The 26,566-nt window shown below is 38.9% G+C and overlaps 2 protein-coding genes across 3 annotated transcripts in view; one reads left to right on the top strand and one right to left on the bottom strand.

Annotated features, from left to right (window-relative positions):
- CDKL3 (cyclin dependent kinase like 3) overlaps positions 1 to 5,470 on the bottom strand; it is a 39,283-nt gene extending 33,813 nt beyond the window's left edge. Inside the window, exons 1-2 of the mRNA XM_036314339.1 lie at positions 4,448 to 5,470; positions 328 to 522 (exon numbers count right to left, since the gene is read on the bottom strand). Coding sequence (XP_036170232.1) covers positions 328 to 522; positions 4,448 to 4,861 — 609 coding nt within the window. The 5' untranslated portion in view covers positions 4,862 to 5,470. The remainder of the gene's footprint in view (positions 1 to 327; positions 523 to 4,447) is intronic.
- A 4,466-nt stretch (positions 5,471 to 9,936) lies between these two features.
- Positions 9,937 to 24,622, top strand: UBE2B (ubiquitin conjugating enzyme E2 B). 2 transcript variants are annotated; one of them, XM_036314879.1, is made up of 6 exons: positions 9,937 to 10,103; positions 12,410 to 12,490; positions 14,362 to 14,387; positions 18,365 to 18,454; positions 22,601 to 22,689; positions 24,076 to 24,622. In XM_036314879.1, the coding sequence occupies exons 1-6, from the start codon at positions 10,060 to 10,062 to the stop codon at positions 24,202 to 24,204; spliced, it is 459 nt and encodes a 152-aa protein (XP_036170772.1). In that variant the 5' UTR covers positions 9,937 to 10,059; the 3' UTR covers positions 24,205 to 24,622. The 2 variants fall into 2 exon arrangements, with proteins under 2 accessions (XP_036170772.1, XP_036170773.1); XM_036314880.1 differs by lacking the exon at positions 9,937 to 10,103 and adding an exon at positions 11,552 to 11,573.
- Positions 24,623 to 26,566: the final 1,944 nt, after the last annotated feature.

Raw genomic sequence — 26,566 nt, 5'->3', positions numbered from 1 at the left:
TTTCTAACTCTCTATCCCTCTCCCCTCCTCTCTGTAAAAAATCAATAAAATATATTTTTAAAAATCTTTAAAGTATTACATAGGTCCTCCTTTCCCCCCATTAACCTCTTCCAGCCAGCTCCTGTCCTCCCTCCTCCCCTAGGCCCTCACCACCCAGTGTCCTTGTCCACGAGTATGCATATGTGCATACAAGTTCATTGGTTAATCTCTTCCCTCTCACACTCCCCTGCCCTCCCTCTGAGGTTCAACAGTCAAAACAAAACAATATTTAAAGGGCACTTATCATTCATATACATTCTATAGTTTGACTTATTCTGCAGCACTTACATTATTATTGTGAAGATATTCAATTGCTCGAATGATTTGGAAGAGGTATTTTCTAAGACGTTTACTCTCTAGTCCATGACAATAATGTTGTAATTCATCTAATACTGTGTGGTCAATAAATTCAAATACCAAATGAATTTTCTTTTTCTGTCTAAAAACTTCAATCAGATTGACCAGGTTTTCATGATGGAATTGCTATTGACAAAGAAACAGATTTTTAATAAATTATTTCATGCACAATGATTTATACATATAACAACTATATTTTAAAATGAAGCAGAAATATTCTCAGCTTCTTTTCCTCCATGCATTTCAACAGAAATTTCTCAACTGATTTGCTTACATTCCTGTTTTAAGAAAATGTTAATCTATTTCATAATTAATATTTATAGAACAAAGGGAAATGTATTGTTTTACTTCAAGTTAGCATTTGCTTGTTTTATTAAAGTAATTTAATGTACTATAATGCAACTTGGTATGCTGCTAAGAGATATCTTCCTATCTTTTAACTTGATTTGTGGTTAAATTTAACATCTGAAATTTAAAAGGTCCTTATATTTTCAAATGAGCACCGAGTTCAGTGCTACTGAGTGATCTGAATGTATATAAATTATTCTTTGAGTTTAATCCTAAACTCTTGAGAGTAAAATCTGTTCCGGGGGGGGGGGGCATTATAAATTCATCACACTGTAACAAAAGAGTATCAGAATATCTAGAAACTTTCAGATATGTGAAATACCTATTTATAGCCAGAAGGACGTTACATAAATATACAATTATTTGTGTGTACATTTTTGTTCTAGTCTATTGAGCATTATGCTATTCTATTTGAATAAAATAATAGTCTATTATTCTATTAAGCAACAAGACATCTTTTTAGACTGATACAATAATTTTAAAATATCAAAAATGGTATGTATCAGCTTAGAAAAGAAATGACATTTTAATATTTTATGCTGCTTATTCTATTTTGTAACACATTGATTTAATTACAATAAACTCTGAGTATTTAACTTTTTCAAATTACCAAAAATACTTATTCATTTGGCTAAAAACTAAGGGGTATATTTTCAATATTAGATTCATTAGAAAACTATACTTTATGAAAATTATTTGCCTTTATTCTGAGGAGATATTAGCAATTTTTCTACTTATCTGTATTAATATCTAAACCAGTCCTTAAAACATGACTAATAGAAAAACATGTCAAAATATAATGCCAGATGTCTTTCCTACTTTTGCTCCCAATTACCCTGGTGGGCAAGATGCCAGCAGCAACAGCATGCAGGAAGTAACAAAACAAAAAATGACTGCTTTTGGACTTTAATCTTTCAACTAAGGAAAATTATGGGTTTCCTATCCAGTCTTTATTTTAAAGGCAAAAGCAGTGAAGGGTTAATGGGAGTTAATAATCATTAGGGAAGATCCCCAGGGGTACACTCTCACATAAATCATGAAACCCCTAGAAATGCTCCATTACCCCTTTTCAAGTTGTTTGTTTTCCTTCATTACTAGACAAGTTTTATACAGATATTTGCACTAATTACTGTCATTTATTTAGTAAAATTCTAGAAGATAAAAATTTAGTTCAAATTAAGTCATTATGACTATCTTTTTAAATTAAGTATTGTTATCTAATCCAAGAAATCTCTCTTGTAGAATTAAACTAAAAATTCTATAAGAAATAAACCAATACGAATTAAGGTGTCTCAAAATAGTTTGCATAATAGTTGTAATAGCTGTAACATTCAAATTCATCCCTTTAAAAAAATAATCAGCTTAAATGCAATAGAGTTGAAGAAAGAACGAAAGATATTACCTAGGAAAAGGTCTTCTAATCAGATTACTCGCTTACAGTGTATAATAGTTGCCTTACAGTATTATTATGTTTTGGGTCATCAGAATAAGGACTGGTGTCTTACACAAAATTATAACATCTTTACTGACTTTAATTTTCCTTTTCATTGTCAAGAAATAGAGCAGTTCCAACAATACACAGACACCTAATATATTTCTTCAATTTTGAATTGATCCATCATACCTAATATACACTTACAAAGAAATAGAATATTACTTTGTTTTCTTCATTAAATAAAACATCTAGACTACATTGTCAAAGTCATAACCTTAAAGCATCTAGATAAATTCCAATTTATAAAGTACATGTATACTTAAATCACTAGTTTTGTACTCAGTCACCAAGGGGTCTTAATGCCCCTTTCTTTACACCCGGGAGCACTTTCCCCTAGGCTGACCTGTCATACCTACACAAAACCCTATCTTCTGCCCTGATCTCTCCTGATACTGTTCCCCATCTCTAAGAGCCCTCTGGCCATCTTTACTTAAATGTACTCCTGTCACCTCAAATTCAACATTTCTTTGTTTTTTCACCTGAGGATATTTTTCCCATTGATTTTTGGGAGTGGGAGGGGGAGAGACAGAGAAAGAGAAACATCGATATGAGAGAAACACATAGATTGTTTGCCTCCCGAAAGTGCCCCGAATGGATCAAATCTGCAACTGAGGAATGTGCCCTTGACTGGAATCGAACCCGGGACCCTTCAGTCTGCAGGCTGCTGCTCTCTCCACTGAGCCAATCAAGGACAAATTCAACATTCCTAAAACTGAACTAGTTCCCAAACTATGCCTCTTGGGGTATTTCAAACTTCCATGATAGTACTCACTGAACCTCAAAGAAGTCTTTGTGTCTTCTTTTGCAATATATCATGTTTTAACTTTATTTTCCATTCAAATTGTCACAATCCAGTAGGGTTTCTCGTGACATTTAACAGTATTCCTGAATTAAATTCCCTAACAGGACTCCCTATTGTTACTCTTGGAGTCCTCCAATCTTTTCTAAAAAATAGTGCCACATTTGTATTTATAGTTTCTTTATTCTGAATTCAAAACCTTCGTCCTCTTACAAATTCAAATTTTAACTCCTTAGCCCAAAAGACAAGATTTAAAAACCGCTCTGGTTGGTTTGGCTCAGTGGACAGAGCATTGGCCTGCAGACTAAAGGGTTCCAGGTTCGATTCTGGGCATGGGCACATGCCCAGGGTTTCGGGCTCAATCCCCAGTAGGGGGCAAGCAGGCAATCAATGATTCTCTCTCATCATTGATGTTTCTCTCTCCCTCTCCCTTCCTCTCTAAAATCAATAAAAATACATGTGTTTAAAAAAAAAAGACTTAAAAACCTACGTCCAATTTACCTTTCTAATTCTACCTGTATTTCGGTACAGGAAATTCTACAGGCAAATACCTTTGCTCTTTGTCCTTTCCACTTTGCTCCTCTTTTTTTTTTTTTTTTTTTTTTTTTTATCTTCACCCGAGGATTTTTTTCCCATTGATTTTTAGAGAGAGTGGAAGGGCGAGGGAGAGAGAAACACCAATGTAAGAGAGACACATCAATTGGTTGCCTCCCACATGCCCCTAACCAGGACCAGGAGGCTACAACCGAGGTACATGCCCTGACCAGAATCGAACCTGGGACCCTTCAGTCTTCAGGCTCAACCCGCTGAGCCAAACCGGCTAGAGTTCCACTGTGCTCTTTATCTTTGTCCTGCTTTAGCCACCCTGAGCTTATGCTGTTCCACTAACCTATTATACAACAGTCTCTCCTTCTTACATAAATCCTACACATCATTTAAAGCCAGAGTCATGTCCCAATTCTTCCAAGAAACCTTCACTACCCAACAGGACTTTGTGTTAATCACTTGGCACTTCTTATGAGCCACTTTTTATTCAGTATTGTATGTCCTCCTGTCTCTCTGATTAAATAATAAAAGGCCTGAAGAGCAGGTAGTGTCTTTTACCTCATTATAGTCTCAGCATCTGGCACAATGTCTTGCACAAAGTACACATTTTTATATTTCAGAATAATTATTTCACAATAATCAGTGAAATTCTAGAAGATAAAAATTTAGTTCAAATTATAACTTTTGTTATATTATCCGTAAGCACATATATCTTGTATCACTATAAAATTACAAAATGTAAGACACTTGTTTTTCTATTACCTGTCTTAATACATGTGTTAACTGAAAAACTCCTTATATAATTTGTTTCCATAACTATTTCTCTCTCAACTTAAAGAGCAATTAAGGCAAAAGAAGCAAACCTTTAGAAACTTTATTTCTCTCGTTGCAATTTTGTTGACAGATTTTTCTGGTGTCTCATAAAATATCTTAATGGCCACTATCTGCCCGGTATCCTTATGTTTACACTTCATGACTGTTCCATAACTTCCTTCTCCCACTTTTCCAAGAGTTTCATACATCTCCATTCTTAAGCCCTGCTTCTTCACAGAAATAAAGAAAATGTTAAACATTTTTATTTTATTTATTGAAGCTGGATAATGCAGTTCCACAATAAACCCATACTTTAAAATACAGAAACATAGAAAAAAAATAGGATTCTTTTCCACAGGCACCGTTTGTCTTTGGAAACTGCCAGCCCGACAGTAAGGTGTACTTGTGGGGCTCCAGCCTTCCGGAGAACTTCGGGAGCCTCCCGCTGCCTCGGTTATCCCCATTAACACTAAGTATTAGGATTCCTTCACTACACGTCACAATCCACGGGGCGGAGGGTTATCCTCACACTTCCGGTCCTGCCCGTCAAATAAGAGGTCCGCAATACTGCAGTGCCCCGCAGGTCAGTCCCCGGGACCCAAGAAAACCTCGGTCCAGCCCACTCCTCAAAGCAGATATCTTAGGGTCCTGGGTCAGTGTTGCACCCTACGCCCGGCGGACGACCTCGTCCGTGCAGCCGCCTCCGCCTCAACCCATCCTGTGGTCCCGAAGGTCCGGCCCCTCGTAGTCCCAGTTCTACTTTGGCCGCTGGTCCCGCTAGCTCCCCGCCACCCGCTACCATGGCAACGGTGCCGCCGGCCTCGCGCTCGGAACCTAGTGCGCAAGACCGGAACACAGGCCGGACTGGCCTGACCCGGAAGGAAAATGAGAAGTAGCGGAAAAGACTAGTTTCCGGTGTGCTCTAAACGGAAGATCGTTTAGAGGTGGAGGTGGGGATCAGTGGTTGCCAACGATCAGGTTGGGTTCTCCTCGCAAAGCTGATTTAGAGTGGAGATGGGGGAGGGGGTGCATCAGCAATTCAGACGGCAGCGTGAGTGACTGCAAGTTCTCTAGGAGAGAGGAACCGCGGCGGAGGCTTGTCCCGCCGGCCTCGCGTATGTCCCCAGCCTAGAGAACACCTGCGCTTCCGCTGGGTCCTAAAAGGACGGCAGGTGTCATTAAATAGTAGAGACTTCTTGTAAAAGGAGACTTCCGAGCAAGTCTGTTGTGATTGTAGTTTTCTAAGTTAGCTAGTTATGTAAATACTCCATAGACGAGTTTGAGTTCAGCTGTCCACATTTCACCCTTAAAATGGAGAGAAGACGCTTCTTACATCAAGAACATTTCTGCAATACGCTTAAAAAATTTTTTTTCAAGCTCATAGTAATCCTTTTTAAGAAAACTGTGTGTCAAAACTGGAAAACTTCCTTTTGGGGGGAAGCAAATATTTCAACGGGTTCTACCACACATGGATTAACACACAAGGGTATAGGGGGGAAAGCTGTTATCTAATTGCTTAATACTAGAATGAGATCCTGCTGGCCTTCCAGCCTCCAGTGAATAACAAGGATATCACTGGAGCAAGTGCCCTCTTTCTTAAGGATTTCATTTATTTTTGTCTGTAAAAGTAAATTTAAATGTTAAAGGGCCAAATCTGTTTCCCTAAATGAGGAAATACCATTATCCAGTAAATTCTAGTCCAGTTGGTCCCACCCACCATGCATATTAAAATTATATCTGGTGAGCTTTTAAAAAGGTTCCACCCCAGAAATCCTAATTTAAATGAGAAAGGGTAAAGGAATTGGTATTTTTAACGTTTCTGAAATGTTTCAATGCTGCTCAAATTTATATTGAGAGAGGAGTGGGAGGGGAGGGAGCGGTGGTCATGGTTGTCTTTTTCTTTTAATATATTTTTTATTGATTTCAGAGAGGAAGAGGGAGAGAGAGAAACATCAGTGATGAGAGAGAATCATTGATCAGCTGCCTCCTGCACATCCCCCACTGGGGATCGAGACTGCAACCCGGCATGTGCCCTGACTGGGAATTGAACAGTGACCTCCTGGTTCATAGGTCAACATCCAACCACTGAGCATGCTGGTCAGGCAATGGTCATGGTTTTGAAACTGGACAACTAATGGATCTGGGCTGGGACTGATGGATCCGGGCTGCCTATCACTACTTGATCCAATTAAGCAGAGACTGAGTTGAATCATATGAGTGTTTATTCTAATAATGCCACAGTATGGGAGAGCAGCAGGTCATCCATGAAAATCTGCTCTGCTTTTGTTGGTTAGAAGGACAAAAATTACATGGGGAAGTGGGCAAAAGGAGTTACAGGCATGGGGAAGTAGGCAAAAGGAATAAGAATGGGTATAATGGTTACTAGTTACAGGCAATGCGGGGGTTTGGAAGGGTGGACTCTATTGTTTCAACTCGGTTGTTAATTCTTTGATGAATGGACCACATTCCCAGGTTAACTCCCATGTCCCAGGGTGTACAACTCGCAGCCATTTAGAATGTGTTTTCTCCAATCAGAATAGAACAATCATGGTTAACAGCATGATTAATATTTCTGCCCCTGATAGTTTTTGTTTATCACTACCAAAATATTGAGAATTTTTTCCATTTAAAAAGTTATTCAGTGTGGCTCTGGTTAGAGCGTCGGCCCAGAAGTGTCTTGGGTTTGACTCCCAATCAAGGGCATATACCTGGGTTGCAGGTTCGATCCTGGGACCTGGTGCAAGGGAGGTAACCAATCTATGTCTCACATCGATGTGTTTCTATCTTCTCCTCTCCTCTCTTCCACTCTCTCTAAAAATCAATGGAAAAAATATCGTCGGGTGAGGACTAACCAAAAAAAAAAGTTATTGAACCCTGTTATAAAATATTTCGTATCTATGAATAAGAATGTCATAGTGGGCTCAGACTTCATAAGTATATTAAATATTTGTTGTGGACTAAATAATGGCAAGGGACAAAGCATGAATCAGAGTCCTTGCCCTCAGTGATCTCACAATCTAGAGCTACAGAATCACTACAGTATAAAATTATAACTTTTAAAGGGAAGGGGGGCAGAAGAGATTAAACAAAGAACTTAAATGCATATATGCATAACCATGGACACAGACAACAGTGCAGTGAATGCTTGGGGAGACTGGCAGGAGTGGGATGGAGGGGATCAATGGGGGGGAAAATGAGGACATCTGTAATACTTTCAACAATAAAGATAAGTTAAAAAAGAAACTATCTACTGTGAACCATAGGCCCCAAATGCTATTACTTGTGCTAAAAGCCCATGATACCAAACCTAGATTTAATACCTCATCTAATTGCAGTTTCAACCTCCGCCAGAAGCAGCCTTGACTAGAAAATTCCAGATAACCACTCAAGATTTTGTTTTCTGGCAATTGTTGACAGTTTGGCTCAAATAAATTCACAAAAATTCTTCACACGTTTGAATGTTTCTTATGTTGACAAATGGCTAGATAAATGACAACAGACTTCTTTTTTTGTGAAGTTTCTCTTTAGTATTTCATTGCATGTAACCCTACCAGTGTGTCTTCATCCTTGGTAATGGGAGGATTAGGATTGCTATGGCAGGAAGGCAAAAAAGTAAAAATAAGGATATTCAGCTTTTGATTTAGAGAATCACATTTGTGAATGCACAGCAGGACCTATCAAAAGTTAGGTCTGGCTAACTTGATCACAAAGGCAGTTACTGAAAGCAAGTGACAGTCAGGGTTTGAAAAAAGGGAGTGTTGACATAAGAAACATCCAAACCTGTATAGAATTTTTATGAATTTACTTGAGCCAAACCGACAATTGCCAGGAAACAAAATCTCTTATCAGATTGAGAAAGTGCTCCCGAAAAAAAATGGCAGTTTTACCATTTATTTTATATATCAGAATCAAAGGAGAAGATGTAAGGGGGTTATATGAAATCCATTGATTAGGGAGATGGTGGAACTCAGATCGAGGAAATCTCTGAAATTGGATAAAAAGTATACCAGAGACTCAAATACTTCTTTTACATTGGTGGGTTCAGGATAATGAACACTTATCATGGTATGTGGAGAAAAGATAACAACAGGGGTTCAGTGGTCTCAAGTTCTGGTGCAAGATTATGCCCCAGGGGTCTGGAAAAAAGGGGATTACTCTGACATAACAAAGGTATGTTATCATAGATGCAAAAAGACAATAGGACATGACTACCTTCCATGACTCCCTTTTAGTTAGGAAGTTTTCATTTCAGACCATCCTATATGGCTACTTTAGGTCTCTGAGCTTGTAAAGCTTGCCATGCAGGCCTCCCCTAAATTTGTCGGTTTTAGTATGTGGCTCCTTTTTTGTCCAGGAGATACTAGGTAAGTGGGGAAAGTTAACCCTCTCTGGTTCCACTGAACTATGGGCAGTTTGGGGCAAGGCTAAGGCCCTCATCCTACCCTCTCATTCTGGTTTGGGCTGAAGAATTACCCTAATATATATATGAAAAAGTTCAGGGTCTTCTACAAGAGTCAGTAACTTCGAGCCGCTCTCCCACCCCTCCCCCGCCCTCCCTGAAGCTGTGGGGAGCATTTCTGGGGCATCTGCATCAAAAAAGCTAGTGTGGAAGACCTGAAATGAGTTATCCAGGCTAGATATAAAATCCCTATCCATGTCGCCATGATCTGTTCCCCAGATCTGAATCTATACCATTTTTTTACCTTTGCCCATAATTTCCAACCCTGGAAACCCCACTGCAATGCACACACAGGCAATTTGGTGCCCCTAAGGAAGATTTTACTTTGTATTCAGGGGATTTTACTTTGTATGGGTCTCAGCATTCAATACCGCAATAAAAAAATAAAATAAAATAAATGGTGGTCCCATCACTTTATGTACTAGATTTGATAAGCTTTTGAACCAACCAAGGGCGATTACAATTCCAAATTATTTTTAGCTCTGTGTTAAAGAGACTTAGGCAAAACATGCTTCGCTTCCCAGAACCTCTTCCTCTCCCATTGCCCTCCCTGTTCATGGGACCAAATGTTTGGAAAACTAATACAGGTGTATGCCCATCCGGTCAGTTTAACTACCTGCTTCAAATACCTGGCCGAGACTCAGGTGCAGCGTAGCTCTCGCTTTACCAGTTCTAATCACGTCATAGGGGCACGTGGTTCTGGATACTTCGCCACCTCCCCCTCAGGGGTGGATTGTTGACATCGCCGCCGGTAGATCACGTGACCTTACGTCATCCCACCTCCTTCGCCTGAAATCTCCAACCCGCTTGCGTCCCCCTCTCCCCACTCGGTCGGACCTAACCTAATGAAAGGGGACGCATCTGGGTGGTGTTTCGGCTTTGTTGTCTCCTAACCCACAATATCTAGTCTGAACACAGAGAATACTCATTTTCCAATTAGTTCAGGGAGCACCAATGGCAGGATCTTGTTGAAAAGCTACCCCAGGAGCTCTCACCCGTGCCCTCCCCCTTTCCTCCCCCCCTCGCGCCGTGGTACTGGCGGAGGGCGGAGGGATCTGGAGGCGGCGGAGGGAGACGTCATTGCGGGGTTGTTTGTGCAGCCTCCGTGGCGGTGACCCGCAGTGATTCGGCCGCCGCGCCGGGGGGTGGGGGGGCCGCGCGGGACTCTTTTCTTTCAGACGGAGTGCGGGGCAGCTGTGGAGCATGTCGACCCCCGCCCGGAGGAGGCTCATGCGGGATTTCAAGCGGTAAGGCCCTTCCCCTCCGCCTGGACGACGGCTCCTCCCCGAAGCTGCGGGCCTCCCGGACGCGGATCCGGGACACCTTCCTCTTGGGTCCTCAGATGGCCGGCTGTGGGCCCCCGGGAGCGACGGGAGGCCAGTTCCGACCCCCGTTCGCACTCGTTCATCCTTGGTTTCTCACTCCGCTTTCCCTCCCTCCCCAAAAGTAAAAAAAAAAAAAAAGGCTGTGTGCACCTAGGATTCCCCGCTGCCCGCTTGGGCCAGCTGCCTGACTTGTCGCCCTGCCGTTGAAACCTTACCCCCGCGCCTGCACCCTGCGGTACCCCTTCTCGAGACCCCCAAAGGGAGCCCTTGCAGAAGCTTTTTCCTCGCTGACTCCACCAGTGAACTTGGCTCGACGGGCCTGCGGTCTCCTCGGAGGGGCAGGGTGGAGGCGAAAAGCATCCCCCCCCCCTTTCTGCAGGGAGGGTGGGTCAGCCTCCGGAGGTCGGAGGTGGTTAACCCATCCCCCGAAACCCGACTCCCCCCCTCCCCCGCCCGCCGGCCGGCCAGGACCTTGAGAACTGGCTCAGGCCTGGGACCGAGCTGGCAGCGCCGGCTGCCAGGACCTTCTGGAACTCCGCTCCGGGCCTGGTGCATAAAGCCCTATCTATAGTCTCCAAAGCCTGGAGGAATGCCTGCCCCGATGCCGGCGCTAACCTGATCTTCCCAGGGCCTCCTTTTGTAAAACAGGGTTTTGTTAGGAGGGGTGGGGGGTGGTGAGGAGGAAGGGACTTTTTTTTTTCCAGTTGTTTACCTTTTACTTATGGTACGGTGGGGGGAAAGTAATAGAAAACTTGGCATTGCGATCCTCTGTTTTTCTGAGACCTGCCCTGATTGAGACGAAATCTGTAGTATAGAAACTTAAATCAGCGGCTCAGGAAGTGACCTCTCAACTTGGCCATGATAAAATCGTAGGTGAGGCCTTGGAAGCCATTGTTTTGGGCTTTGACCAGTTTATCATCATTGAATATATTTGTCACTTCTCCCAGCCGGTTACCTTTGGTGGGCGTCCAGCATCATCATTCCTGTAAGGCTTCTGTTCGTGGCCCAGGCTGACTAAAAATAACTGTTTTTATGTGGACTGATTTGAAAGTATCATACTACATGACAATCACTGCACATATAGAGAGAGAGAGAGAGAGAAAATACAGCGTTTATTTTTTACTGAGTCTTTGAAAGGAGATGCCCTATTTCATGTAAAAGTCATCTAAAGCTTGAAATCAGTAGATTTCAAATTAGCTGAAATTCAGATGAGTGAAATTCAAATAATGAAACTTCCAGTTCGTGTCTATTGTTACCCTGATTTGCTGTGATTCTCTGCTTTATTCTGTATTGGACACAGGGTGCCTTTGGTAATTTCCCAAGGGTCCTCAGGTTACAAGAATTTGACTGATGTTGGAAGATAGTTTTGTATTGAGTCTCCTGCTCTCAGAGGTAGGTTTAGTGTTCGTGCAGCGCCTTTAAAATAAGGACTGACGGAAAACCAAGCAATTTTGATTACTCTGAAAGCCATTGCTAATTGAAGCAAATGGGATAAAGTAGCTCTCCTGCCTGAAACTACTTTCCTAATCAAATTGAATTAAGTGTTTTCAGTCCTTTAGTGGTCACACTGAGGATTTTTTTGTTTTGAGGAGGAGGAGGTTGGTGGCCATGTTGCACAAATAGCCATCCTTAGCACTCACAGTCTGCATTACAGCAGCAAAATAGATGCTTCTGTTAAAATGTTTTTTGCACTTGAGGTTTTTTATTTTTGGTTGAGGGCAGCCTATACATATATTAGTTGTTGAAAGATATCTTAATCTTGATGGTAATTGAAGAGGGATACTCCCAAGCCCTTTAGCATTCTAGATGATTTGTAGTGGTATCTAATAAGTATGTACCTGGGCAAGTTTTTTTTATTGTCAAATGGTTTATTCCAGCTCAGCGTAAGAACAAGGAAATAGGTTTTGTTTGTGTCTCAGAGCAGATAGTATAGAGCAGGGGTGGGCAAACTTTTTAACTCGAGGGCCACAATGGGTTCTTAAACTGGACCGGAGGGCCGGAACAAAAGCATGGATGGAGTGTTTGTGTGAACTAATATAAATTCAAAGTAAACATTACATAAAAGGGTACGGTCTTTTTTTTTTTTTAGTTTTATTCATTTCAAATGGGCCGGATCCAGCCGCGGGCCGTAGTTTGCCCACAGCTGGTATAGAGTCTATAGGTGTTCTATTTGGCCTTTTTAGTGGCCCAAATGTTCAACTTTTAAAATTACTACTACGGATTTCTAGATTGCAAGAGGACCCACCTGTGGGTGTCAGTGGCGCACCATCTGAAAACAACATCATGCAGTGGAATGCAGTTATATTTGGGTGAGTTGAAAGATAAAACAACTGCTAGGTGTGGTGAGTTTTTAAAAATGAGCAACTAGGAAAAGAGACTGAGGTGGAATGGGGACCTTACAGAAACTGCAAAGTAAATTAGAAAAACCATTGCCATAAAAGTTTTATCGGTTACATAAAATTTATTTGCATTTGCAATTAATACATAAGATTTTATAGCCCTAGCTGGTTTAGCTCAGTGGATAGAGCATCGGCTGGTGGATTCAAGGTCCCGGGTTCGATTCCAGTCTGGACACATGCCCAGGTTGCGGGCTGGATCCCCAGTAGGGGGCGTGCAGGAGGCAGCCAATCAATAATTCTGTCGTCATTGATCTATTTCTCCCTCTCCCTTCCTCTCTGAAATCAATAAAAATATATTTTTTAAAAATACATAAGATTTTATAACAACTTTGGGTTTTACTTTATAAAATACCATTTGAAACTAAAGGAGAGGAGATAAATGATTTTATACAAAATGTGCCAAGCAAGTGTTTTTGCTTGTATTTATTAGAACTATAAAAAGGCTAGGAACAAAAACATTGAGAACTTAGACTATGACAAGATTTTAAATAAAAAACGTTTCATAGCCCAGTATGAAATACAGGCATACCTCAGAGATACTGTGGGTTTGCTTCCAGACTACCACAATAAAGCAATTTTTTTTTTGGCTGGTGGAGGGCCTTACTTTCAGTTCATAAAAAAAGGCAACATCTGTGAAGTGCAATAAAATGAGTATGCCTGTAGCTGAATGAAGTCTCTGAGAAGCTGTCTTACATTCTACATATATATTGCATATATGCTTTTTAATTTAAAATTTCCTTATGCCTTTTCTTTGGTTTTCTCAGAATTGATCTTTTTTTATTTCACCCTTTTTTAAAAACTAGGGCTTTGTGCTAGATCTTTAATTTTAAAGGGGAATATTTTCATAAACAGTTCTGAGTTGCCTCTGAATTAGTTACAAGTAAGAGTCTGCCTTAAAAACTAGTGGGGAAAAAGAGGGTAGTTCTCCTTCTAAAGTTATTATTTTAAGTTCAGGCTGTGAACATGCTTCTTTGAGACCTGAATATGCCTTGCAAGTAATAAACTTCATGCTGCTGCTTAGGAAAAATGAAATTGGGGTATGGAGGCCAGGAAAAGATTGAGCAAAAGAAACTGGCTTTCTTGATTTAGTTATGTCTATCCAGTTTGAACTAGAAATTGCTCTGTTGAAAAATAGAACATACCTGCCCTAGCAGAGGGGCTCAGAGCATCATCCAATGCGTATCAGGTTGTGGGTTTGATTCCCAGTCAGAGCACATACCTAGGTTTCAGGTTCCATCCCCAGTCAAGGCTCTTAAAGGCCCGGCCAATCGAAGTTCCTCTCTCACATCTATGTGTCTCTCTCCCTTCCTCACTAAAATTAATGAACATCATACCCTTGGGTGAGGATTTTTTTAAAAAGCAGAACATGCTGTTTTGGTAACATACTTAAACTAAAGGGTATTGATTTCCATCTTACTGATGTAAATTAAAATAGGACCTTTTCTCTTAAAAATGCACATATTTACTAAATAACTTGTTGGTATTTGGGAGCTGAATTCTTTTTGTGCTAAAATTATGATACATTTTTTGTGTGTATGTGTGTGTGTGTAAAGCTACCCTAAAAGGAAAACTTAGAAAATAAAAGTTAACCTTTTATGCCTAAATCTGTAAAAATTTAGGCCTAAGATGATACTAAATTAACACTATCTTAAAAACTCCACAAATTGTCAGGATGAGCCCCTCTTTCTGTTTGAGTTTATCCTTTCCACTCTTGAAAATCAGGAAAAAGCAGAACAAAAGAATGAAAAACGTGTTTTAATCAGAAATTTTCTTGTTTTCAGACCAGAAGGGACACCCTTTGAAGATGGTAAGTCATTTTCCTTATGTTTTCTACAGTGTTAAGAGGCTTTTTAAAAAGTAGGAAATTATGCCCTAATTGGTTTGGCTTGGCCTGCAGACTGAAGTGTCCCAGGTGCGATTCCGATCAGAAGCACATACCTCCCCCCCCCCTCCCCCCCGCCTGGGCCCTGGTGGGGGCTCTTGCAGGAGGCAACCAATGGATGTGTTTCTCTCACATCGATGTTTCTCTCTTTCCCTCTCTCTTCCACTTTCCCTAAAAATAAGTGGAAAAATATCCTTGGGTGAGGATTAATAACAACAACAAAAGTAGAAAATTATAACACCAATGTATCTACTTCAAACTGTTTTTTATTGTTAATAGGTCAAATTAAAATTAAATACTGCTACTGAGTTTACAAGACTTTCTCCTCCCATCAGCTTGATCACCTTTGTTACCACTCTATTACCTTAATATTTGGCTGTAGAACCTTAAGCCTAGATCATAGGACCTGTGTTGATAATAGTTTAAATTTGGATGATCTTTGTAGCATGCTAACAATGTTCCTGTGGTAAACACTAGGAGAGGGTAATCGTGCTTTTTTTTTTTTTCCTTTTTTTAACTTTGTCATCTGTATTGATAGGATGTTGAGCTGAAATTGTTCTTAAATACACAAAGCTGCCAGTAATTTCATATACAACTGGCATTCAACACCTGTAAACAGCATTCTTGCATACTTTTTAAAAATATGTTATTTTTTAAAAAAAGCAAATTTCCAGTTCTAAAAAAGAATTGTTAAACAGGTTTGTTTTAATTATCAAAATGGCTTCATCATTAATGTAGCAAAGATATTTGTACAAAGATATTGATTGCAGCACCATTTTTAAGGAGATAACCTGAATGCCCAATAGAGGAAATGGTTAGCAAATTATGGTTTAGCTAGACTCTGGAGTATTATATACCTGTTAAAGAATAAGGTAGACCAAATGATGTTACAGAATAATGTATGTTGCAATAGTACATATATGCAAGTGTGTCTGTCATGTTAAAGGATTATGTACCACACTGTTACCAGTGGTTACCTCTAGGTCAGGGTTAGGAATTAAATAGAGGTACTTAAGGACTTAAGCTTTTTACTCTACACCAAGTTATTCTCAAGAGTGGTCCAAAAACCCCTTAAGGTCCCTAAGACCCTTTCAGGGGTTCAATGTGATCAAAACTGTGTTCATACCAATACTGAGACATTTACCTTTTTTCACTGTATTGACATTTGTACTGGTGGTACAAAAGCATTATTGACTAAAACCAGGACCTAAGCAGTTTGGTGTCTTGGCATAAATCAAGACAGTGGCACCAAACTGTACTAAGTGGTACTTTTTATATTTTAAAAAATGCCAGTTTCACTTAATCTCTTGGTGAAAAAGTGGAAATTATTAATATTATTAAATTCTGATCCTTGAGTATACATCTTTTTAATGTTCTGTGTGATGAAGTGAGAAGTATGTATACAGCACTTTTCTTGTATACCAAATATGATGATTGTCTGGAGGAAAAATACTTCTGCAGTTGTTTGAGTTGCAACTTGAACTACTGCTTTTTTCATGGAACATTCTTACTTGAAAGAATGACTGACAGACAAACTGATTATTTAGGTTTGAGTATTTGGCAGGTGTATTCTCAAAAGTGATCTAAGTGAGCTGTGAGGCCAACAAGAGCAGCTGGACAGTGAACCAATGTTTTCCAAATGTGGATGACGTAAAGCTTTATTTACATGGCTTCAGATTCTAATTGCAACTAACCTTTAAAAACTTACCATTTCTTTGGTGTAATATAAAAAACACCTAGTTATCTGAAAAGGCTATGAAAGTACTCCCTTCCTTTTCATTTATATAATTGTGTGATGCCTGATCTTCATGTTCCTCAACCAAAACAGCATATTGCAACAGATTGAATACAGAAGCAGCTAAGAGAATCCAGCTGTCTTCTGTTAAGATAGTCATTAAAGAGATTTGCAAAAAATATAAAACAATACTTCACTTTTCTCACTAACTTGGTGAGAAGATATTTGTTGTTGTTTTTTCTCATTAAATGTTACTTAGGTAAATGTGTAATAAGTTTATAGTTCTTGATATATATTTTAAGATTTTTCTGAGTTATAATTTCTAATACAACACATATTGGTAGTTACAGCCACTGGTGTGCTGGGGGCAGCTTGTACTGATTTGTAAAAACAGATTGTTAAAAGTTTTGGGAATTTTTGCAAGCTGATTATTAGAGAGCCAATATTTTAAAATGAAATTATTTTTTATTTTTGGTGGAGATACCATAAAATAGTATGCTATTGCATGCATCTCTTTCCAGCTTCACATTCAGTGACTTCACATTGAAGCTTGGTGGAATGAGAATGTAAAAAGGGTCCTGAGCCCTAGTCGGTTTGGCTCCGTGGATAGAGCCTGCTGGTTTTGTCAAGAGCGTGTGCCTCGTTGCAAGGCTGGATGCCTGGCCCTGATCAGGGCCAGTGTGGGAGGCAGCCAATCGATGTATGTCTCTTTCACATCGATGTTTTCATTTACATAATTGTGATTGTTTCTTCCATTCTTTCTAAATTTCATTGGAAAAATAACTTCAAGTGAAGATTAATAAAAAAGGGGGGTCCGGAGACCCCACAATAGGGGGAGAACTTAAAAATAGCTGTTTCATATTTGTGTTTACTTGAAATTTTTACATAGTACATTTTTGTAATTAAAGAGAATTAAAATGTAAACTTTAAAAATACATAGGTATAAGGCTGTCTTCACTATACATTTCATAGTACCTCTATTAATATATCAAAATACGAAATAGATACCACCTATTATTTTGCTTATATCTTTAACCTCCCTAATTCCAAATTTCCAAACAAAAAATTGTGAAGAGGTAGAGTTTGAATATCAAATATGAGTAGTGAAGAAGATAAAGAATAAAATATTTTACTAAATACATGCCTCTTATGTTAGTAAACTGAAGCCAGGAGCTTAGAATTACGTTAAGGTTTTGTTGTTTAGATTATTTTTTAAATTTTTATTTTTTAGTAGATTATTTTTAAATATTTTTTTTAGTTATAGTTGGCATTTTTTTTAAAAAGTGGCATTGGTGGCATAAGGGAAAGAACTGTGTAGAGACACATGGAATGGTTTAAACTTTCATTGACTTTGTTAGGAATAAGTTTTTCCAAGGGGTTGTAGTTAGAGGGAGGACCTCTCTAAGCTACTCACCTTTAAGGTGAATTTCCTCAAAATAAAAGGACTTTGGATAGTGAATAAACACAAAAGAAGTCTAAAAAAACAAACCCCAAACCACTAGTAGTGTTATTTCTGTGAAATGGATTTGAAATTGGAGTTGAGAGTTCTTAACTTTTCTGTTTACTGTGAACAGATTTTCTTTGTTAAAATGCATAATTTTAAAAAAATGCCTATGCTTCTATTGACCAAAAAATACTGATATAGACTGACCAAAATGTACTATGTTGGTCTATAACCAACAATAGTAGGCAGTTACACTTATGCTTACCAGTACTGATTCTTGGCATATTTAAGTGAAGGGAGCCTTATGGGACAGAACAGACCTTTTACATTAGCTCCCAAGTCTCCAATCTGAGTCCTTTGTATGTGGTAGTCACCAACTCTCAAAAATCCTCTGGGCACCCTCCCCTCTTCTAAGTTAAAATAAATTGTCCAAATGTGCATTTTAAATTTAGTAGCTAGAACCAAATTGCCTTTTAAAAATGTAACAGTTATCATTCCCACCAATAGTATGTGAAAGTGTTAGTTTCCTATGCTTGCCAATGCAATGTGTGTTGTCATTCTGACATAAATTGAAGTATATTAGTATGTTTCATATGCTAAACCAAAATTCACATGAATTTTTATGTGGTGCAAAAACCAGTATGGGTTGAAAATTCATTGATGAAGAGATTTAAAAGTTATGCTTGTCTGAACTATAATTATTTTGGTTTGTTTTCTATCTAGGTACTTTCAAGCTAGTAATAGAATTTTCTGAAGAATATCCAAATAAACCACCAACTGTTAGGTTTTTATCCAAAATGTTTCATCCAAATGGTAAGTAGCAACTTTGTTTGACTTTGCAAATGATAAAGGGGAGGGGGGAAAAGCTTGTTTCCTTCCTTCTAGGTCTTACCCCATAGTTCTCACTCCAAGGGCCCATTTCCAGATGTTGTTTCCGGATCAGTATTAGTCACAAATCTTACCAAGGTTCCAAATTTGAGATAAATTTGTTTTAATAACTTCTGATTTTAAAGTAATATTTATTTGTAGAACTGTGAAAGATGTGGAAAAGAATTTGTCACTTAAAATTTAGCTTTTAAAAACACAAATAAATGCTTGTACAAAATTGGTATGTTCTGAATAAAGTTAAGTACCTAATTTTTTATATACTATGAACATTTTCCCTTATTAAATATTTCTACACCATTCTTAGTGGCTACAAAATGTTCTGAGTTTGCCATAACTTATCTAATCAGTGTCCAGTTGTTGGTTTTCAGCACTTTTGATATTCTTGAAAATAAATCTTCTCAAATACTCCTGAATATTTCTTTAGAATAAGTTTTTAGAAGTGGTATTACTGGATCAAAGGTTTGTGTATTTTTAAGGCTTTTTAAAATAGTTTTACTCTTTTTTTCTCATTCCTATTTTCACTTTCAGAAGTTTATTTTATTATTTTTCATAAATGATTGCTGAGGGACCCTTTTGTAGTTAAATTTGTTTTTCCCTGACTTTGTGCTCTTTACTTTTAATATATTATTCCTGGATTATAAATTACTGTCTGAAAGACTTATTTTCCAAAATATTTAAGCTCTCTTTTTGTAACCTTTTGCTCATTTCAATGTGATCTTCCTCATCAGTTAACTTCTTTTCAGAAGGCACATATTCAGAAGTCTTTCTGATTGCATGAAGTCTAGCACTGCAAACTGCATGAGTGGGCTATAGGCAGGTAGAGCTCCCTACTCAGAGGAGTCTTTTTGCGTACGTGGAACCAGTGTGACTTCCCAATAATAGATTTAATTTCTTTTGCTTTTTCCTTCCAGCTGCCATTTTTTTTTTTCTTTTAAAGCCAAGACAGGTTTAATTGAATGTTTTGTTTCTGTTTTGGGGAAATTCCCAAGTTGCTTACTACTCTGCTGTTGCTTTATCATGGCTTAGACTTTATATTGAATCAATCCAAATTATAGTAAGGGGGCTCTGTAAATCAAGGTGGAATAGACTGTAGAATGCACAGGGAGTATATGTGTATAGGTGTAGGATTAATAGATTTATGGAGAAACTATATTGTTATTTTTGATCATTTAATATTAATAGCATCGTCTCCCTTTTTTCTGCTATCAGTACTTTTTTATTGTTAACTTCCTGGTTTACTTTATTAACATCTTTATTGAAATATAATTCATACTAGGGGCCCAGTGCACGAATTCATACACCTTGAAAGGAACTGTGGACTGCGAGGCTGAGGTGGGCATAGGACGGGTCTTGGCCCATCCTCTGCGCCCCTGCCTTGCCCCTCCCACTGCGGCCCCTGGTTCCCTGTCTGCTGGCAGCCCCGCTCCTGCCACCACTGCTCCCATGCACTGATGGTGCCGGCCCCACTCGCACCCCCTGACAGTGCAGAGCAATTCAGGCTGGCACCAGCAGTGGGTGCAAGCAGGGCCAGAGTTGTCAGCAAGTGCGAGGGGCAGCTGCTCCCTAAATCGCCCCTCAGGAGCAGGGGGAGGTTGAGAAACCCTCAGGGGCAATCAGGGCCAGCGCTGGGCACCGGCAGCGGTTCTGGCGCCAGCAGTGGGTGTGAGCAGGGCTGGTGCCAGCAGCAGGTGCGAGCACCAGATGGGACCACAGAGCACGGGAGCAAAGAATTTTCAGTAACCACCAGAGGCTTGCCCCGATGACAGCGACCAGCACCCCACCTTGGTCTGGCACCCCCCGCTCACCTGCTCCTCCATCCCGCTGCAGCCAATGCCCACCATGTTCCACTTGCGCCCCCTGGTGGTCAGTGCACATCATAACGACTGTTCAGTTTGGTTGTTCTGCCGTTCAGTCTATTTGCATATTAGGGTTTTATATAGAGAGATGCCATGCTCTTTACCCATTTAAAATATACAGTTCAGTGTTTGTTTTAATAATTTTTATTGAATTCAGAGAGGAAGGGAGAGGGACAGAGAGTTAGAAACATCAATGATGAGAGAATCATTGATTGGCTGCCTCCTGCATGCCCCCTACTGGGGATCGAGCCTGCAACCCAGGCATGTGCCCTTGACCAGGAATCGAACTATGACCTCCTGGTTCATAGGCCAGTGCTCAACCACTGAGCCATGCGGCTGGGCCAATTTTAGAACCCTTTTTTTATGACCCTCCCCCAAAAATCCCATACCTGTTAGCAGTCCATGGACTTATTTTTTGTTTCTATAGATTTGCCTATTCTGGAGACTTTACATAAACGGAATCATGTAATATAAATGGTTCTTTGTGACTAACTTCAGCTAGCAAGCTAGTTTTCAGGGTTCATCTATGTTGTAACACATAACTACTTCATTTTCTTTTATGGTGAGTGATGTTCCATTGTATGGATATAGTGCACTTTATTTATTCATCAGTTCCTAGGTTTCTTGTTTACTTTTTTTTTTTTAATATATTTTATTGATTTTTTTACAGAGAGGAAGGGAGAGAGATAGAGAGCCAGAAACATCGATGAGAGAGAAACATTGATCAGCTGCCTCCTGCACACCCCCAACTGGGGATGTGCCCGCAACCAAGGTACATGCTCTTGACCGGAATCGAACCTGGGACCCTTGCTCTATCCACTGAGCCAAACCAGTTAGGGCTTGTTTACTTTTTGATTACTTCTCAAAAATAGTTACTAGTTCAAAACTTAAAAATCATTTTATACTTTCATGGGATTTACAGAGGTGTGATATTTGCCCTGGGTTTCCTAAATGTGATGTTCCTTTGGATTTATAGTAAGTAAATTGACTTGTTTTTAAGCTGAGTTTTACGATCTGGTCTAAAGCTAACAGTTGGAAGTACCTAGCACATGGATAGTAATGGGTAAGAAGGATATGTGGTATGACAGCATTTAAGTATACTTTGCCTCGTCTTCTCCCCCTGCTCCCAAAAGCTGCATTGCTGTTTTTATGTAGAGTGATCTGGCTTGCTCTAAAGACTTCTAAAACTTGTTAATTACTTTTATTTTTTAATTATAAAAGGAATGTATACTCAATGCAAAAACATCACAAAATACAAGAAAAGATAAAACAAGATCTTTCATAATTCTACTATCACAGTTATCTGCTAGTTACATTTTGACACTTAATCTTACAAATGTTTTTGCAACTGCATACACCTCAAATGAAGATAGTTATAATTTTTTACTATAAATGGAATTATATTATCCTATATAAATTGGAAAATTACAGTATTAAGGTAATATATTATGGATGTCTTTCTACATTAGTTAACATAGGGTAGATGTGTATCATTTCTGTTGACTAGTGTGGCAGTGGTTATATGAATGTAGCATTTAGCAGGTCCCCTCTTTATGGGCCACAAGGTGGTTTCCAATTTTTCACACTTATAAAGAGTGTTATAGTGAACATTTGTAAATAAAATTTTGTATGTTCATGATTATTTCTTTTAGAGTAATTTCTGGGAGTGAAATTGCTGTGTTAAAAAATAAACTTTAGCCCTAGCTGGTGTGGCTCGGTGGCTAGAGCGTCGGCCTGTGGACTGAAGGGTGGGTCCCAGGTTCAGTTACCGGTCTGGGCACATGCTTGGGTTGTGGGCTCAATCCCCAGTGTGGGTGGGATGTGCCAGAGGCAGCTGATCAATGATTCTTTCTCATCATTGATATTTCTGTCTCTTTCCCTTCCTCTTTGAAATCAATAAAATATATATTTTTAAATAAATAAACTCCCCCCCCCAAAAAAAAACAACTTTATTTAAGAATATTTAGAAATAGGGAATTTAAACAGATTTACTATATGGAATGGTGAAAAAGTTTTAACTCCCACCCAGCCTCCTCATGAGAAGGTACAAAATAAGAGACCTTATTTAGGACTGGTTTTCCTGTGAGGATGGGGTTTAGTTATTGCCTAATTTTCAAAACTTCTGTGTGGGCCAAGCGTTCTATTTGTGGTAAAGCTTTCTCTTAATAGATATGACAAAGTTAGTATGTAACCAGTTTTAGTGTTGTCTTTGCAGTGTATGCTGATGGTAGCATATGTTTAGATATCCTTCAGAATCGATGGAGTCCAACATATGATGTATCTTCTATTTTAACCTCAATTCAGGTAAGTGTGTATTAAGATGCATCATAGTTTTTCAAGACTCTGTGGTATCCAATCAGCTCTTTTAAGCATAATCTAAAGACGGAGTGAGCAAATTAACTTTCCCAGCTCTGAGATAACCAGTGGCAGAGCTCAGACAAAAAACCCATGATTTTCAGATGTCTGGTCTCCTTTTTCATTAGTGACCACCTGAGATCAAATCCACAATTATTTTCCTGTTTATGTGTAAGTTAATGTTCTCACAGGCCAAGTATTTGTGCCCATGAAGTATAGCCAGAAGTTGTGGAGAAGAATGAAAAATCTCAGGGAAAGATAAAAGATGATTGCTTAAAAAAAAAAAACCATAGGGACCTCAAGAAACTGCCAAGTGCAGAGAATTGAGAATACTGCCCCATCCAAGAAATTGTCTATACTAATAAAAGGATAATATGCTAATTAGACTGAAAGTCTTCCAGACATCCTTCCAGACGTCCTTCCGGACAAAGCTATGGTGGTGGGGGCCGAGGCAGAGGCGGTTGGAGCGATCAGGCCGGTAGGGGAGAGTGGTTAGGGACAGGCCGGCAGGGGAGAGCAGTTAGGGGCGATCAGGCTGGCAGGCAGAGTGGTTAGGGGTGATCAGCAGGCAGGCAGGTGAGTGGTTAGGAGCCAGCGGTCCTGGATTGCAAGAGGGATGTCTGACTGTAGTCAGACATCCCCCAAGGGGTCCCTCCATCCCCCACACACAAATTTTGTGCACCGGGCCTCTAGCATATATGTAAAAGAAAGTAGCATAACTATTTGCCAAAGCACTCTGGCAGAATATTTCACAGTGGAGAGAGGTATGTTTTAGTTATGTGGATTTGAGAGGAGCAGAAGTAATGTTTTGGTTTGTGACCTTTTTAAAGCTTTGCTTTAATTGGGGTCATCTTATAAACATTGTTTTTAACCTTCCTATTTCATCCCTTTGCTGCTAGATATGTTTTATTGATTAAAGGAAACAAGATTATTTAACTTATAGTGAGACATTTGCCAAATAACTACAATAATAGAGCTTAATGTTGGAAAAGGTTTGTTACTAAGCTATTTATAGGTGGTGTATATTAACCAAATCTGCAAATCAAACTGCTCGCTTCCTACTTTAATGTTAGTAGGCTAAGGAAGATATTCTTTTCCAATTTATTCCAAAGGTCTTAAAGCAATTGAGAGTGATCTGTTTTAGAAGCTTTTTTCTAGCAGTAGGAATCTTCTCAATGTATTTATCAAGCCATTTCTGAAATTATTTAGACCTAAAAATATGTAAGACATACTAATTTCTGCCATTTTATATAACTTCTGTGCTCCTTATCTGACCCCTGTTAATGCAAAGAACAACTCTGCAACTCTATTTTTTTTCTCTCTCTTTCCTTTTAGTCTCTGCTGGATGAACCAAATCCAAACAGTCCAGCTAATAGCCAGGCAGCACAACTCTATCAGGAAAACAAACGAGAATATGAGAAAAGAGTTTCAGCCATTGTTGAACAAAGCTGGAATGATTCATAATAGACAACTGGTCTGTTAATCTTTTTCATCATTGTTGTGTATAATTTACCTCTCAGTAGAAAGGCTAACAAATTTTAAGTGCCACCAGTTTTAAGGATTCTGCAGAAGAAAAGTCCTTCAGTTTAGAACCTATAAAAGCTTGTGTATCTTGATTAATGTACTTTTTATTGCATGGTGTGAACTAAGTTATTGCTTACATAAATTTGTAATATATCCTGTTTGTATTTTTTTCCAAGTGTATAATGTTGGTGTGGAGTTTTCATGACAGAATATACACATTTTGTAAATCTGTACTTTTTTCAAATATTGAATGCCTTATTTTTGAATTCTTTAGATTTTTAAATTGGAGAAAAGCACTTAAAGTTTTTTATATATGAATATTACATGTAAAGCTGTTAAAATACATAACTTCAAGAGACTTTGTCACTTATTTCCTTATCTATGTAGGAGGGGTTAATAAGTCTCTAGTTCTCAATCAATTGATAGTTTCATTTCCAATTTCAAAAGAACAGATTTATATTTTATCAAGAAATTCTTCAAATTTGATTCTAAACACTTAAAATCTCAAACTTCATTTTTGAATGCACCTGTATTGCTTTCAATTGAGCAGTTATAAATTGGTTTGTTCTGTCCAACTCTGTACTTAGGCCACTTTTACTGTTTCTTCATGCTCTACTTACTGTTAAACTGTGCCTCTTGTGAGTTCACAATTTTGCACCTCTACCATGAGGAATTAGCACCTTTACCTTTAATGAGCAGAGAGGTGATGCAACTTATTTGCTGCTTGATAGCACTTTAAAAGACTTTTGATAATGAAGAGAGTAAAAGCATAAGCATTTACCAAACATCCATACCCCACTATTAGCAATGAATAAGAATTTCAGTGGACGAGCAAGGCAGACATTTTTTAATCTCCTAAGTTGTATAAAAGTTGTATTGCATCTAGTTTACATTTAAACCATGGTATTGTAGAAAGCTAATACAAAGCTATCCTATGCCTTCAAGTAGGATAGAAAATGGAAAATATACAAGTAAATTCTGTTGAACCACCTGTGTAGTCTTTCTAGTAGTTAAAACAGCTATTTCAGTAATCCCAAGAGTTTTCTTGTCATATTCCTACTAGTTTAGTAAGCTCAGAGCTGCTTCTCTATTAGAAGACTGTAAGATGGCAATATCTATAGCTTTTAGTAAGCAAAGTTTAACACTAGAAGGATAAGTGCTGATCGTTTCTTTTAAAGTTATTAGTTGGCAAATTTGTGGGTAAGTGTATGGCCTTAAGTACTTTGATACAAGTGAGAGTTCACTCACTGGAATTAATGGCCAAAAGTGGGGGAAAGGTACTTTATTTAAAGATGCTTTTTGGTCATTTTAAATGTGTGATGCTTTTATATTCAGCTCTAAAATTATACTTTCTATAGACATAGTCGAGTGAGTGAAGTGACTCTGATAGTTAATGCACAGTAGCAGTGAGTCTTCCCTCTTACTTCATTACATGTTATTTGGATACTGCTTTGAAATCTATTTTTATCCTTAACCTGTTTTCCTTTCCCTATTTTAAACTCAAACATTTCAAGTATCGATGGGAAATTATTGAAGAAAATTCGTGCACAGGTAGGGTATCTAGGCCTGGCTAGCAGGCCTGCCATCTGGGGCCTTTGTTTTGTGCCGCCCCCTAGTGGTCAGCACACATCATAGCAAGTGATTGAACTCCCGAGGGGACACTTTGCATATTAGCCTTTTTAATATATAGATTATATCTTACTTGGCAAGGAGTCAACGCATCCAACTCACCTAGTCTGCATTTCATTGGAGAAAATTCTTGGGAACGGTCTCTGAATTACTCCTTATAGTTTTTTCCTTCAGCTTAGGAATAGCTTAGGCTAATGAGGACAGTGCAGCAGCTAACACACAAAACTGTGCAGGGCTAAAGACGGTGGTGATTTTATAGCATCCTGGGCATTTCACATCCATGATGTGGGAATTGGGCTCCGTACCAGGCGTTTTTCTTGTTTTGTTTTCCTTCTGGAGAGGGATGTTGTCATGGGGAAGTTGTCATCGCTAGAAAGGCACTTACAAGGTTGTATAAAAAATATGTGCTTGTAAACTCTATACAATTTTTTTTTAAAAACACAAATTTTATAAAAAGTTGTTTAGGTATGAAGGTGGATTCATGTTAAAATTTACATTTGTGACAAAATTCCTCTTTAACAATACATAACACTGTACAAGGCACTATTCTAAGAATTCTGACATACATTTTATCTCAGACTTAGTAATCCTGAGGTGTAGGTATCAAAGACTAGCAAACTAGGTACAAAGTGATTAACTGTGACTAGCTCTAGATCAACCAACTAGCTAGTGA

The sequence above is a fragment of the Myotis myotis genome, unplaced genomic scaffold, assembly GCF_014108235.1.
Source record: "Myotis myotis isolate mMyoMyo1 unplaced genomic scaffold, mMyoMyo1.p scaffold_m19_p_6, whole genome shotgun sequence".
Lineage (NCBI taxonomy): Eukaryota > Metazoa > Chordata > Mammalia > Chiroptera > Vespertilionidae > Myotis > Myotis myotis.
The sequence above is the reverse complement of the archived record's forward strand: the minus strand, read 5'-3'. Positions and strand labels throughout refer to the sequence as shown.

Bases quoted from the DNA above. Each gene is read 5' to 3' on its own strand.
- UBE2B (XM_036314879.1), top strand. From the start codon at position 10,060: ATGTCGACCCCCGCCCGGAGGAGGCTCATGCGGGATTTCAAGCG. The intron at 18,455-22,600 runs GTAAGTAGCAAC...TTGTCTTTGCAG, and splicing joins CAAAATGTTTCATCCAAATG to TGTATGCTGATGGTAGCATA. The intron at 22,690-24,075 runs GTAAGTGTGTAT...CTTTCCTTTTAG, and splicing joins CTATTTTAACCTCAATTCAG to TCTCTGCTGGATGAACCAAA.